This window comes from Salvelinus namaycush, chromosome 28 (genome assembly GCF_016432855.1).
Source record: "Salvelinus namaycush isolate Seneca chromosome 28, SaNama_1.0, whole genome shotgun sequence".
Classification (NCBI taxonomy): Eukaryota; Metazoa; Chordata; class Actinopteri; order Salmoniformes; family Salmonidae; genus Salvelinus; species Salvelinus namaycush.
Window position 1 is genome coordinate 26,722,395 of NC_052334.1, and position 14,219 is coordinate 26,736,613.

Here is a 14,219-nt window from a genome sequence, read left to right on the forward strand (position 1 = left end):
AGGACATTTTATTCTACTTATATAAATTATTTGATTCCCTAGAAACACAAATCTGATTAGGATTGTCTTTCAATTTCCTGACTGACAACCCACTAACCTAATTACCCACAATTCCCAGCAGAGACCCATCATTCGCAGCAAATCACTACTTCCTTATTTCGCAATTTACATCCTTCACATGTAGCATGTAAAGAAAGTGTCAAGAAATATTTGACCAGTAAATCTATTCAGGGACGAGGCCTTGAGTATGAACTCATGACAAAACGGACTCCGATATCACCAAGTCAGTGCTTGCTAGGTGTAAGTGCTTAGGAGCGTTCCGGTGCAGTTTCTGCTGGTGGTACTATAGGAGTGGAAAATTCCTTACGCTGATAACTGTGATGTCACCACATTCTACGGTTTCTCTGGGCTCTCATGAGGAGCTCAGATACAGCCAGGTGGTATGGATGTACCCCATGAGCTGTCCCGTGGTGTTGGGCTGGGCTGGCTGGCTGGGCTGGGCTGGGCTGGCTGGGCTGGCTGGCTGGGCTGGACTGGCTGGGCTGGACTGGCTGGGGTGGGCTGGCTGGGCTGGGCTGGCTGGACTGGGCTGGGATGGGATGGCTAGGCTGGGCTGGCTGGGCTGTTAGTCATGTGGCTGTGTATGTCAGCCAGCATAAAGCCACGGTGACGAGGAGTCCGAGGTACATGGGTGCCTCTTTTAATTAGAACAGTCCCGGCCATAATTAACAGATGCTGACAGGAATTAAAGCTTGGCACTAACCTGTCTCATTTTACAGTCAAACAGGGCCATACAGGGAGGAAGGGAGGACGGCTGGAGACAGTGAGACGAAGAGCAAGGGCGTGCGAGAGAGAGAGAAAGAAGTAGAGCAGTTCATTCCATGTGTCTGACTCCTCTTGAAGAAACTCCCATAGACCATTGCCAAGCCCACTTCGGTGAGCCATGGACCAAGCTTTGGATTGTTTGTTTGTGGCCAGTGTGTCTGTATTGTATGAGAATGTGTCTGTGTGAATGTGTCTGTGTGAATGTGAATGTGTCTGTGTGAATGTGTCTGTGTCTGTGTGACTGTGAATGTGAATGTGAATGTGTGTGTGTGACTGTGTCTGTGTGAATGTGTCTGTGTGACTGTGAATGTGAATGTGTGTGTGTGAATGTGTGTCTGTGAATGTGAATGTGTCTGTGTGAGTGTGTCTGTGTGACTGGGAATGTGAATGTGTGTGTGTGAACGTGTCTGTGTGACTGTGAATGTGTGTGTGTGAATGTGTCTGTGTGACTGTGAATGTGTGTGTGTGAATGTGAATGTGTGTGTAAAAAGGGGTGAGTCCTGCCTCATCACCAGACACCACTGTGTTTTACGGCCGGCACCATCACCCGGTGGATGGGTAAAGGGAGGGCGGTAGTGTGCGGTGAGCTCGGATGTCAGCTCTTCAAAGCAGGATGCAGGGTAGAGGGCTTCTGGCCAAGGCGGTTGGCATTTGCACACGGATTAGCGGCGGGCTAGGGGCGGGGGCTGGGGCCAGCTGACCCAGGGCTCCTCTTTCTCTCCAAAAACAATAATAATCCCCCTCAGAGCACACTCCTACAAAAGGGCCTGTCTTCACTCACTTTGTGTGGCCGGCCAAGGCAGGGGCCCTTATTTTGAGCCCCTCACCTGTTCTGGGTGTCTCTCCCTGGGGAAAGTGTCAGGATGTCTGGGATGGTTGGCAGTGCCAAGGGGGGCTTAAGCGGACCCTATTTTAGCTGGGAAAATCAGACGGCCACATGGCAAGGCATGGTGAACTGAACTCTGCCTTTCAAGACAGCCGCCCCGCTAAACCACCGTCAGCACTATTTTAAAGGGCCCCTGTTGCCAGCTTTGCATGCTTGTAACGTGTTGCAGCATTTTTTACCGCGAGTGGTGATGAGCGAGGGCAGCGGAAAAATGGTCACACATTGTCCCCCCATCCCTATCTGCTGATTGGCCCCCCAGTCTGCTGACCCCGAGGCCTACGTACGCTCTCACCACATGCTCCATCCACCTGCCCGTAGCGTGGTGGAGCCACCATACCACCTTGCAGTAACATCATGCTGGCTTCACTCCCCACTCAAGATGCAGGCTCCATTTGAAGGCCAAGTCACACTACGTGGAAAAACATTGGTCTGTTTGAAATCTCATTGCATGTTCATTCTTTGACTAGGTTCTAATGGAACCAAACAATTGATTCCCCATCTCCACACAGTGGCTGTCAGTGTCTTACTAATGTGTTGGCTTGAATCCACGTGTGGCTCGATATGTCTGGTATTGTGATGTTTATATGTGAGTGTAGTGTGGCGTGTGTGTACAGAATGTTCGTGTGAGGATAACAGGAGTGCTATAACGGGATGTGGTTGTTCTACCGTGTTTCTGTCGTGTAATAAGAGTGATATACAGGGAGGTACACTGAGTATCAGCCCCTCCCCTCTCCTTTAAAACACATGTTCATGTCTGTTGTAATGCTCTCACCTGTCAGCCCAGGGAACATAACAGGATCGTAGCCTATTACAGAGAGGTAACAGATTGCATACTGTAGTGTGTGTGGTAGGGCAGAGGGCATCTGCCACTGACTGATGTCAATGTAATCTCTCAATAGTATCTGTTCCTCTTTCTCTCTCTCTCTCAGCTCTGATCCCGCTCCATTGATCAGAGGAGAAACCTGTAGCCCCTGACATTTGATTCTTCTATTGATCACTTCCTCTTTTATACAGTCGGGGGAAAGTAGAGCGATTCAACTCAAGTCTCTGGCAGATCCCCTTTAAGCGGACTGCTGATCTTTGGAGATCACTTCCCTTACACTTCCCTTAAGACGTCTACAGAGATAAGCTGGAGCCTTTTCCAATGGACCAAATACATGCACTAATTCTTTACCATGTACTCGCTTAATCAGTAGGGGAGGTAAAACCTTGAAATGCCTTGCGTTTCAAAGATATCAAGTAATAACTTTAACATGGGCACTGAGGCCCAATACATCACTGGGGCCAAGCTTCCTGCCATCCAGTGCCAGAGGAAGGCCCCAAAAAATGTCAAAGTCTCCAGTCACCCAAGTCATAGACTGTTCTCTCTGCTACCGTACGGCAAGCGGTACCAGAGCGCCAAGTCTAGGTCCAAAAGGCTCCTTAACAGCTTCTACCCCCAAGCCATAAGACTGCTGGACAATTAATCAAATGGCCACCCGGACTATTTACATTGACCCCCACCCTCCTTTGTTTTTACACTGCTGCTACTCGCTGCTTATTATCTATGCATAGTCACTTTACCCCTACTTACGTGTACAAATTACCTCGACTAACCTGTACCCCCCGCACATTGACTCGGTACCGGTACCACCTGCATATAGCCTGGTTATTGTTATGTCATTTTATTGTGTTACTTTTAATAAAATTTTTTACTTTAGTTTATTTAGTAAATATTTTTTTAACTCTATTTCTTGAACTGCGTTGCTGGTTAGGGGCTTGTAAGTAAGCATTTCACAGTAAGGTTAACACTTGTTGTATTCGGTGCATGTTACAAATGCATTTTGATTTGATTTTAGGGAAAATTCCATTGCATTTCCAAGATCTCCCTGAATGTCTAGAAATTCAGTCGTATCATAGAGAGGTTAGGTGTGTTGTGGTCCATTCAAACGTACTGTAGTTTCGTAGAGCGCCTGACGGTATGAAACTGCATTGCACCTTTGCTAGAGCTGAGCAGTAAAGTTATAATGAGGTGTTTTTTCCATTGACTGGATGACCTTTCTGCAGTAATGAACTCCAGAGTTCATTGTAGCTTCAGTCACATGAGCGCTGACCATCTCCAGCCTCTGAACATGGCGTTGAGCCGATGTCTTCGTGGAGCTTGGACTAGAGTCTTCTCCTGTCCCCATAACCAGACTCACCGGTGTCACACATGCTTAGATGCATTTCACATCTTTCTGTTCATTTGGGAAATGTATTTACTTGTTTTGATTGTGTTTAAAAACATTTTTTGCTGGAGGTGGGAGAGAGGAGGGTGATCGGGGGACTGGGGTCCCGCAGGACTTCATATAACCAGACGTAATCTCTACCTCTATTGTAAAAGGTGGCGAAACCCACTCCGTAAAAACGAGGGTCGTTTTCAATCTGTGGATATGCTGAATATACAGTATGCATTAGAACGCTGGGACAAGTCTCTCTCTGCATATTTGAGCTATACACTCTCTTTATACAATCACTTACTTCCACCTGAAACTGGCCATGCATTTATGGCCGTCACTACCTATTTTGTAGTCTCTTATTCCTCCAGATCATATATGGGCAAACATTTTTCATCAGATAGTAATGTGACTAGTCTGTCTTTCTGGCCCAGTCTCTTTATCTCACTGCATGCAGTGAGGAGATTCTGTTACGAAGCAGAGATCTATATAGGCTACTCTGTAGATGGAGACTTGAAATCACTACATCCTAACGGGATAGGATCTACAATATACGTTCCAGTCTCTGGTGAATTAAGGGAGACAGGGTGGGGTAAAAGCTGGGTATACTGCATGTCATGTTGATGGGTAGGGATTAACAAAACAACATGAACAATTATTTACATTTAGTTGACATATTTTAAGGTATGATAATTAAGCTATGGAGTATTTCGAGAGAGTATAAAATAACTCATCTTGTTGTGTTTTTCTGCCTCCGTAATAGAGAACATCTCCTCCTGAGTCTTGTCTTCATGTCTATTCTGTAGTACAGTGGGAGTGGATGGATAATCACGCTTAGTCAAACATAAGCACCCCTTGAACTATTCTCAGCAGCGCTCCCTCAAAAGCAAGACACAAAAAGTACAGTATGTTTCCTTAAAGAGCTCTCCCCAGCAGGCAGCTAAATAAATATGACACCTCCTCTCCATTCCCCAGCCACATTGCTCTCATTATTCATGTGTTTTGGCTGTTTGGCGAGACCAACAAGTTAGGAGGGGAATAAAGGAGCAGTAATGCATGGGGTTGGGGCCAGGTAGGTAGGGGGCTAGCGGGCTGTGGCCGTGGGCCGGGGCCTCCCCGGAAGGAGCAGCCCAGCCTGGGGTCTCACGGGGCCTGGCAGGAGGGAAGAAACCGAGCCAGAGAAATCCATCGGCAGCATGTTTAATTGTCATTGAATTCCCAGTTGGCGTGACTTTAAAAAACCATCCACAGGAAGAGAGCTGAGATGTTCGGAAAACATTTAGTAGATCAATATGCCGGGGAGAGCTGAGACTGGCCGGAGTGTGTGCTCAGGGACCCAGCAGAAGCCTTTCCAGTCGGAATACTGTTACATTTCTATTACTCAGACAGCAGGATCGACCTATTCAGCATATTTCTGTCCCCAGCTCAGCTGCACATGATTTACTGCTGTGTTGGTAGGGGGAGGACAGAACAGGCCAGGGGGCTCAGATCAGTTGTCTGGCTGTGGCTGCAGGCACAGCAGGCTGCAGCCAACATCCCTCACCCTGGTCTGGACTGGCATGGGCCCACTCACTGCTGCTAGATCAGTCGGGAACTTTGAGGAGACCACATCCTCTGAGGAGTCCTTTTCTGATTTATCCAGTCTTTACATCCTTTTTATTTGAATGGTGGCGTTCCATTGAGAATTTTGAGATTATTTTAATAATGTTGACATAATATAAAGAGAATGATACAAGACAGACAGACAGACAGACAGACAGACAGACAGACAGACAGACAGACAGACAGACAGACAGACAGACAGACACTTTCACAAGAAAAGGAGATCTCCTTACCTTCCTTGAGCATCCCCACTTTGAGACACTTCATAAAGCGGCAGGCTTGACATGACTTGCGTCTCCGTTTTGTGATCTCACACTCGTTTGTGGCGGGACAGCTGTATTCTATGTTGCCTGAAGAGAACAAGAGATGTGGTTAACCTTAGCTTGACCACGCTTTATAAGGCAGTGTATCTTCCTATTGACTCAGAGGCAAAGGAAAAGCAAAAGGTCAAATGTTCTGACCTTTTTTCTCTCCTTTTTGTACATGTAAAAAAAGGGGGCACACATGAAGAATAAACGTAAACATATAAGTATTGATACAATAGACATTTTAGGGCATTGTCATTTATATTTACATTGTATGAGTCACTGTGTAGATTTAAAACCAGTGGAATAGCTACTGTATATCACACGGTATTCTAGAGTCTATAATCAGATTGTGCAGACCAGACATTGGGTATCAGCATTTGTTAATCATCTCCTATGCAACAATCAATTACAGTAGTGTGTCTGAGGTGAGGTGAGCCGGAGGGAGGGAGGGAGGGAGGGAGACCTCCAGTACTCATCATGGAATCCTTTACAGACACCACCCTGGCCCCCACGCTAAATTGGCCTCATTAATTCTGAGCGTGTCCCTTCCAGGCCCCTGGAGCAGCCAGCCGTCCAGCCTGCATGCCCCTTCCCTTCTCTGTGTCCCTCTGCCGCCCACTGCCTCAATAACAGGAAAGAGAGTTGGACACACGCCCCCCCCCCGGCCACTTTACATAATACTCTGGCAGCCCTAAACCTGTTGTTACCACTGTTGCCATTGTTGACTACACAGTGTACAGACAACAGGCCTTATGCATTATTCAAGTCCAGCAATACAGCGTCTGATTCCGGGACAACACAATGAAAAAGGGTTTCATTGCTACACAATAAAAGAGACGTTTCTGCCTGTACTGTAGCATTAGCAATAGAAAGGAAGGGTAGGATATACGATGGCATTCCCTACTTTTTACTGTAGTCAAGGTTTTCAATAAAGGGTTTCAAAATAATAGCTAGCTGCTCAAGGTCCTGAATTAGAATCATTCATTGTCCACATATCATTGATGTTTTCTTACGTGTGTATTCTTAAACTTGGATTATGTTTTTTAATATCGACCACAAAGCCATGTTATCTATTCAACTGTTATCTATTCAACGCTGTGTACAGCTCCTTCTACATTTAGAAAGATGAACCTAAATTACTTCAATATAGACTAACATACAGTATTATCCTGTCTAACTGCATACAGACACAGTGGTTCAGCAGCTCTCCTGCCTATAGATAAACAGCCATACCCAGACACACTGGGATTCCATCCCGACACAACCAGCTTCTCTCTCTACTCTCACTCTCATTAAGTGTTTTTTTTTTAAAGAGAGAGAGAGTAAGAGCTGTATAATATTCCAGTAGCGTTCCCCCTCTAACCCTCCAATCCCCTTTAACAACTTATGCAATTATGTTAACATTATTGGACATATCAAGCGGAGGGTCCCAAGATGTATTAAATAATTAGAAATGTCTCCTTTATATCTGGCTTAGAAATCATCATGCCAATTCCTCTCATCTCTTTGGAATTGGGGTAAATAAAGGTGTGAGGGAAGGGGAGCGATGAGGTATGATAGTCTCTGTTCCTGTTGTCTCTGTTGTCATAGCACAACCAGACCATAATAATAAGCCCATCTATTTCCCATCTGTTCACAGGAGGCAATCAGAGTAGCCGTCTCTGGTATCTATAGGCTGTTACCCTGCTGTGGTTGCTTCTTTATGACACTGTATCAACTGCAATACTTTGGCACCTTTATACAAACCCCTTATGCCTAGAGAACCTTAAGTTAAAATCATTTCATCCAATGTATTGTCCTAGAATCTGGCCTGTAGATTAATCATATGAATTAAACATCATGATATTGAACATGATATAATTGGCAGATGTATATGGTATGCTGTCTGCCTGCCAGACAAACACTGCAGAGCTGACCCTGGTCCCTGGCTAACCCACAGGACACTCACTACACCCCCCCCCCCCCCCCTCCCCTGCTCTTCCCTCCACACCGGGGGCAGGGTGGAACACCTGCACAAGGCACACCTGAAAGCTAACAAACTGAGACCATGCACAAACAACACACACTCATACTCTCTCATGATACACTTAATTTTCAGCATACAGAGGCCAACTCATGTGCTGCCTCAAAAAAAATATATATATAAAAAATAACGGACTGGTTCACCTATAGTGACATTTATAGCTCAAGGGCTGATCCTCGGTGACAAATGTCTATTCATGTCTATTCATGTCTATTCATACAATCAGTCAGTCAAGCATTTGAGGGTTTATAAATAACCAGAACGCTGGGTTCATATTTGGTTTCAAAGGTTACCGTATGAAACAAATAACATAAAAAATATTTTCTTCTCTCAATTTATTTTATGGCTTTTCAGGACCTGTGCCAGGGCAGTGAGGGGAAAGTCAGGTCCTGTAAGTAAATTACAGTAAAATGGCAGGTATTTCTCATCAAAATCGAAACTGACTTTTACAGGCTTACTGTCAAGGTCTATTACTTCATATAAAAAAGAGGGCCACTGAGTTCAGTTGGTTTTCAAGCAATTTTACACTTGGGTTCAAAACGAGAGAAAAATAAGGTTCAATAAGAGATTTATGTTTTTGATTGGTGGGGCACGCGAGGTGCGGGACGGGACTATGATTAGGGAGCTATAAGAGCAGGAGTATTTCCGGGATGGATGCTGATCTAGGTTGACGTTAATTTGGACCTGGGCTTGACTAATGTATCTATCTCCATGTAAGAGTTCAGGGGCTTTTCATTGGATGAATATGTGACAGAAGATGGATTTGCCATTCCCTCCTGTCTAAAAGGTAGGGGCATCAGGTCTCTTTTACAGCAGTGGAACGTAAGGAAGTAGAGAGAAGAGAAATGAAGCTAGGAACCCCAGGTCGAAAAACAGACATTTCCGGAAAATATTCCGTGCAGACAAAGTCAACTGTGTGGTCACTATTGTCTCAAATTGTTCTCAGATTAAATGCATTTCATTGTGTGCTAAAGATGTCAAGGGAAAAAAGGTCATTAGCTTTAGTGTTATTGCTTAGAAACAATATGATGAATGAGTGTAAAAGACACGTCTTCTGTGTTGTTCTCATTAAGGGATGTCGTCTCACACACTCCACCCTGGATAGACAGCCTCATTATTTCTTTATTTTATCAGGTCTCATCTACTGAAACCTCTTCTTCATCCAAGGGCTTTATGTCCCACTGTTTACTGTGCCCTCTTCCTCCTCTAGTCATCCTGTGTGGTTTTTATTATTTCAGAGGCTCTCGGCCCCCTCCTCCTCCCCCTCCCCCAACGTCCCATGGTCCTCCTCCCTGTCCTGTTCTGCCTGGATTGGGACCCCTGTCTGATTATTATGCCATTAAGCCTCTCCTCCTCTGAAAGAGCACTCGGGTCCCTCTCCAATCTAAAGAAGTCCTAGTTTTTTTTCTCCCTCCTTTCCCTGAAATTACCCGGCGTGCGACGCGTGCCTGAGTTTCTAATTGGCCCTGCAGTCCCTGGAGACAGCCCCCTCCCTTCCTCCTAATGAAAAGCCTCGGCCTTAATTACACTTTCCAAACGCTGATTGTTATTGACAAAACTCCTGTGGCTCGGACAAACGACGGCAGATTAGCTCCATTACAGGCAGCCCTCCAAGAGGAGAAAGAGAGGGATTTCAAATCGACAATGCAAAGTGAGGGAGGGAAAAAAAAGAGAACTTTCCATTTTTCTTTTCATGTACCTCTCTCTTAATCGTTTGGGCCATTGCTCCACTTAAGACGTCTCTTTCTTCCCAGATTGCTATTTTCTGTTCTATTGTGTGTCGCCGTCAATGTTTTGTAGCGAGGGGACAAAAGCATAGTTATGTTACTTGAGAGAAAATGTTCATCTTTTGTCAATAGACAGGATAGCTGATGGCAGCATGGGTAAACAGCAGGATTTGGCCTAATGCTTTTGTTTGCCTGCGAAGGTACATAGACTGTTTAAAGCTGATAGGATTTGGGATGTCCAAAATCAACACCTAGGCCTGCTAGACAGCCTGCACTCCATAACCTGGGAGCAATAATGGAATTTTATTAAGGGGGGACATTTTTAAGAAGCCAAGGACCTCAATTGAGATGTACAGACTATTATATTTACAGAACATATTTGAGGCATGTACAATGACAAGTTTTATTTTATTTTATTTAACTCGGCAAGTCAGTTAAGAACAAATTCCTTTTTACAATGACGGCCTAGGACCAGTGGGTTAAGTGCCTTGTTCAGGGGCAGAACGACAGATTTTTACCCTGTCAGCTTGGGGATTCAATCTAGCAACCTTTTGGTTACTGGCCAAACGCTCTAATCACTAGGCTAGCTGCCGCCTGAAGTTATAAATATATAATAAATACATTTGTCTCCTAAATACAGTGCACTCCAAAAGTATTGGGACAGTGACAATTGTGTTGTTGTTTTGGCTCTGTACTCCAGCACTTTGGATTTGAAATTCTACAATGACTATGAGGTTACATTGCAGACTGACAGCCTTTATTTGAGGGTATTTTAATCCATATCAGGTGAACCATTTAGAAATGACAGCACTTGTTGTATATAGTCCCCCCATTTTAGGGGAGCAGAAGTATTGGGACACATTCACTTATATGTGTATTAAAGTATTACAAAGTTAAGTATTTGGTTCCATATTCATAGCTCGCAATGACTACATCCAGCTTGTGACTCTACACTTTTCTTGGATGCATTTGCTGTTTAGGTTGTGTTTCAGATTATTTTCTGACCAATAGAAATGAATGGCAAATCATTTATTGGGTCATTTTGGAGTCACTTTTATTGTAAAAAAGAATGTTTCTTAACACTTCTACATTAATGTGGATGCTACCATGATTAAGGATAATCCTGAATGAATCATCAATAATGACGAGTGAGAAAGTTAGAGGGATAAATATCATATCATAACCCCCCCCAAAAAAACTTATTTTATTATTATTGTTGTCACTGACTCTCTTGCACAGGCTCGATGTCCACTCCCTGGACTCTCACACATACCACACGCTCACACATACTACACTGACAGCAGTGTGTGTGAAGAATGTGAATGGTACTGTATGTGTTTGTATGTGTGTGTGTTAGAGTGTCACTCGGTACCGGTACCCCGTGTATATAGCTTTGTTATTGTTATAGTTCTTTTTATTGTGTTACAATTTTTCCTTTAGTTTATTTACCACATTTTTCTTACTCACTTTTTTGCATTGTTGGTTAAGGTCTCGTAAGTAAGTATTTCACGGTAGGGTCTACACCTGTTGCACTTCACGGTAAGGTCTGCACCTGTTGCATTTCACGGTTGGCGCATATGACACAACATTTGATTTGATTTAATTGGAAAACGCTAGCCTCCTGTTATTGTAAGGGTGAGAGGTTAGTATGATATTTGTGCGTCTGTAACATTCTCTCTTGTCATTATTCAGGATTCATTTAGGATTATCCGTAATCATGGTAGCGTCCACATTAATGTAGATGTTTAGAAACATATTCTATTCTCATTTACAATAAAAGTGTCTCCAAAATGGCAAAATGCATTATTTACTTTTAAATTATTAATTGGCATAAAATAACATAGTCTCATTATTTTTATTGTGATACTATATCCTTTTTATTTAGCAAATATTTGTCTTACTTTTTTAACTCTGCATTGTTGGGAATGGGTTCGTAAGTAAGCATTTCACTTTAGTCTACACCTGTTGTATTCGGCACATGTGAACAATACCATTTTATTTGATATTATTTTAATTTGAAACACAACCAAAACAAACAGCAGAGTCACAGGCTTGATGTAATCATTGTGTGCTAGGAATATGTGACCAAATACTACACGTTTGACAACTTTAATTCACATATAAGTGAATTTGTCCCAATACTTTTGTTCCCCTAAAATGGGGGGACTATCTACAAAAAAATGCTGTAATTTGTAAACGGTACCCTCAAATTAAAGCTGACAGTCTTTAACCTCATAGTCATTATATCCTTTCAAATCCAAAGTGCTGGAGTACAGAGCTAAAACAAACAAACAAATAATCACTGTCCCATTACTTTTGGAGCTCACTATATGTTTACCTTAATGCATGACACTAAATATTAAAGTATTTATTTTGCCTCCTGTAGTTTTCATTTGAATTTCTCCCATTCTTACGCAGACTGTCTGAGCTTAGGCAGGGACAGCTGTGCATGTTGAGCAGTGATTTTCCCTGGCTCAATAATATCTCCCTCCGTACCATAGGTCCCACTGATTAATGTAGGACAGAGCACACAGAGAGACACACAGTGGGGGGCCTGTCATTACCTCTCTAATGGGAACCTGTGATACATCATACCATGCAGATCTGCACTCACGCCCTATTTCACAAGCACTCACACACATGCAGCACACACACACACACACACACACACACACACACACACACACACACACACACACACACACACACACACACACACACACACACACACACACACACACACACACACACACACACACACACACACACACACACAAACACAAACACAGGACAGGAAATATCATGCACCTGCTGATGATAACCCCTGATGATGATGTCACGACCACTGCCCCTACCTACCCAGCAGATGATGTCATCACGAGCGACGGGCTAGTGGCCTATCCTGTGTGTGGCTGTCCACTGTGTATGCAGTCCCTGTGGACATGTGTTGTCTCATACTGTGCTGCACTGCATGTGATTCCCCTCACTATTAATGAAGGTGCCCTGGGTGTCATAGCAATGCAGGCCATTGATAGCAGCACAACTGGAGGCACCAGCCTTTCAAACATATACCTTTTCCCAGGGAGATAAAGGGAGATGATGTAGGTCAACAGCTACATTATAAGATGGTAGTTCAGGGCAGTAGGTGATTGTGTTCAGACCACAGAGAGATACAGTACATCTTCGAGTGTGTGTTTTATGCTGGAGGAGGAGGAGAGGTAAAACACTGTATGGAGTGTATTGTTGTGTCTGAAAAGGGGGGCAGATCCCTTGTACTGAGTGTGTTTGTGTGTCTGTGGGGGGGGGGGGGGCGTCAGGGAAATACCTTGTATTGTCCTTTTAAAGAAGGCTTTGCAGGCCTCACATGAGGCCACGCCGTAGTGATACCCAGAGGCTATATCTCCACAGACCAGGCACAGCCTCTTGGGGATGGAGTTCAACATGTATTCGCACTTAATGGGCGAGTCCTCCATGATGTTGCTAGAGCAATCGTCGTAGCGCTTGCGGCAGGCACCGGGGCCCAGCCCGCCGGGCGTGAACATGGGCGGAGAGTCCAGGCCGTTGGAGTGGCTGTTCATGGCGCTGACATAGCCGCCGCTGGCGTCCGAGTTGCCACTGGGGCTGTGGTGGCTGACCGTGTCGATGACTGAGGAGGGGCTGGACGGCTCCGTCTTGATGTAGGACCCGCAGCTGGAGGGCAGGTGCCGGTCATCAGCAGCCATTCTATTCAGCAGCCTGGAGAAGGGGGGAAAGGAGAGGGGAGGGTCATTTGCACGGTTTGTCTGACTACAGACATGAACAGACATGAACAGCTTCAGATCGACTGGTGCTACCCACAAAACAAAAATCTATACACATTGTCTAACGATACAATGACAGCTACAGAGAGAAAATGCATCTTTGCACAATTTGACTGTGGAAAACTCTGTAGGCTACTGTTCACACAGAGCAAGTCCCTTCTCACTCCCACACTCCAAAGAGGACTTACTACATATCAGCTGTTCTCTTTTATTCTGATCCCCCCCCCCCCCCCCCCCCATTTATGTTATCCTAACCATCACCATTAACCAGCCAACCAGGTGGGAGGATCCTAAGCGCCTCATTAACCCCACACTCCACCAGCCGTGAGAGAGAGAACACACAGGTGCAATAAACACGCTCAACACTGACCACACTCCTTCTGCTTTAACACAGAAACACAACCACAGCTGACACAGGATGGCACCATGCCTGGGACCCATATTTAAGACTGGGTTAAAGAAAGCCAGAGCACAGAGAACTTATCTGGAGCGGTCTCCTTGAGTCAGCAGTCAGGCAAAAAGAAACATGATGGCAAAAGGATATTGACTTTGTTCACTGTCTGGTTGATAACAGAATTTCGGAGTACATCTCATCTGATGTTGTGCCTGCCTTGAGTGAAATAAAGTGCAGCCTCTGGCTGTGTTGATACAACGCAGCTTCAAAACCCCAAAACAGCTCATTGTCCATACGATTTGATTTATGTCTCCTTCCACCACATGTAAAGTGTACTGGGAGAACAGATAAAACAGCACTGCTCTCTCTAATATGGACTTTTCCTGGGTAAACAGAGTGAACTGAGGAGATGGAGTGCTATGAGAGTGATAACCTCTAAGTATTCTAAAGGTCGTGGCG

At 44.6% G+C, this 14,219-nt stretch overlaps 1 protein-coding gene across 2 annotated transcripts in view; it reads right to left on the reverse strand.

The window, feature by feature from the left end:
• The window catches only part of LOC120023663 (steroid hormone receptor ERR2-like), a 57,804-nt gene that overhangs the window by 28,377 nt on the left and 15,208 nt on the right, over positions 1-14,219 (reverse strand). The window contains exons 3-4 of one of the 2 annotated variants that reach the window (XM_038967715.1): positions 12,892-13,301; positions 5,742-5,858 (exon numbers count right to left, since the gene is read on the reverse strand). In XM_038967715.1, coding sequence (XP_038823643.1) covers positions 5,742-5,858; positions 12,892-13,301 — 527 coding nt within the window. Of the gene's footprint in view, positions 1-5,741; positions 5,859-12,891; positions 13,302-14,219 lie in introns of those variants that run through there. The other variant, XM_038967716.1, reaches the window with a different exon arrangement.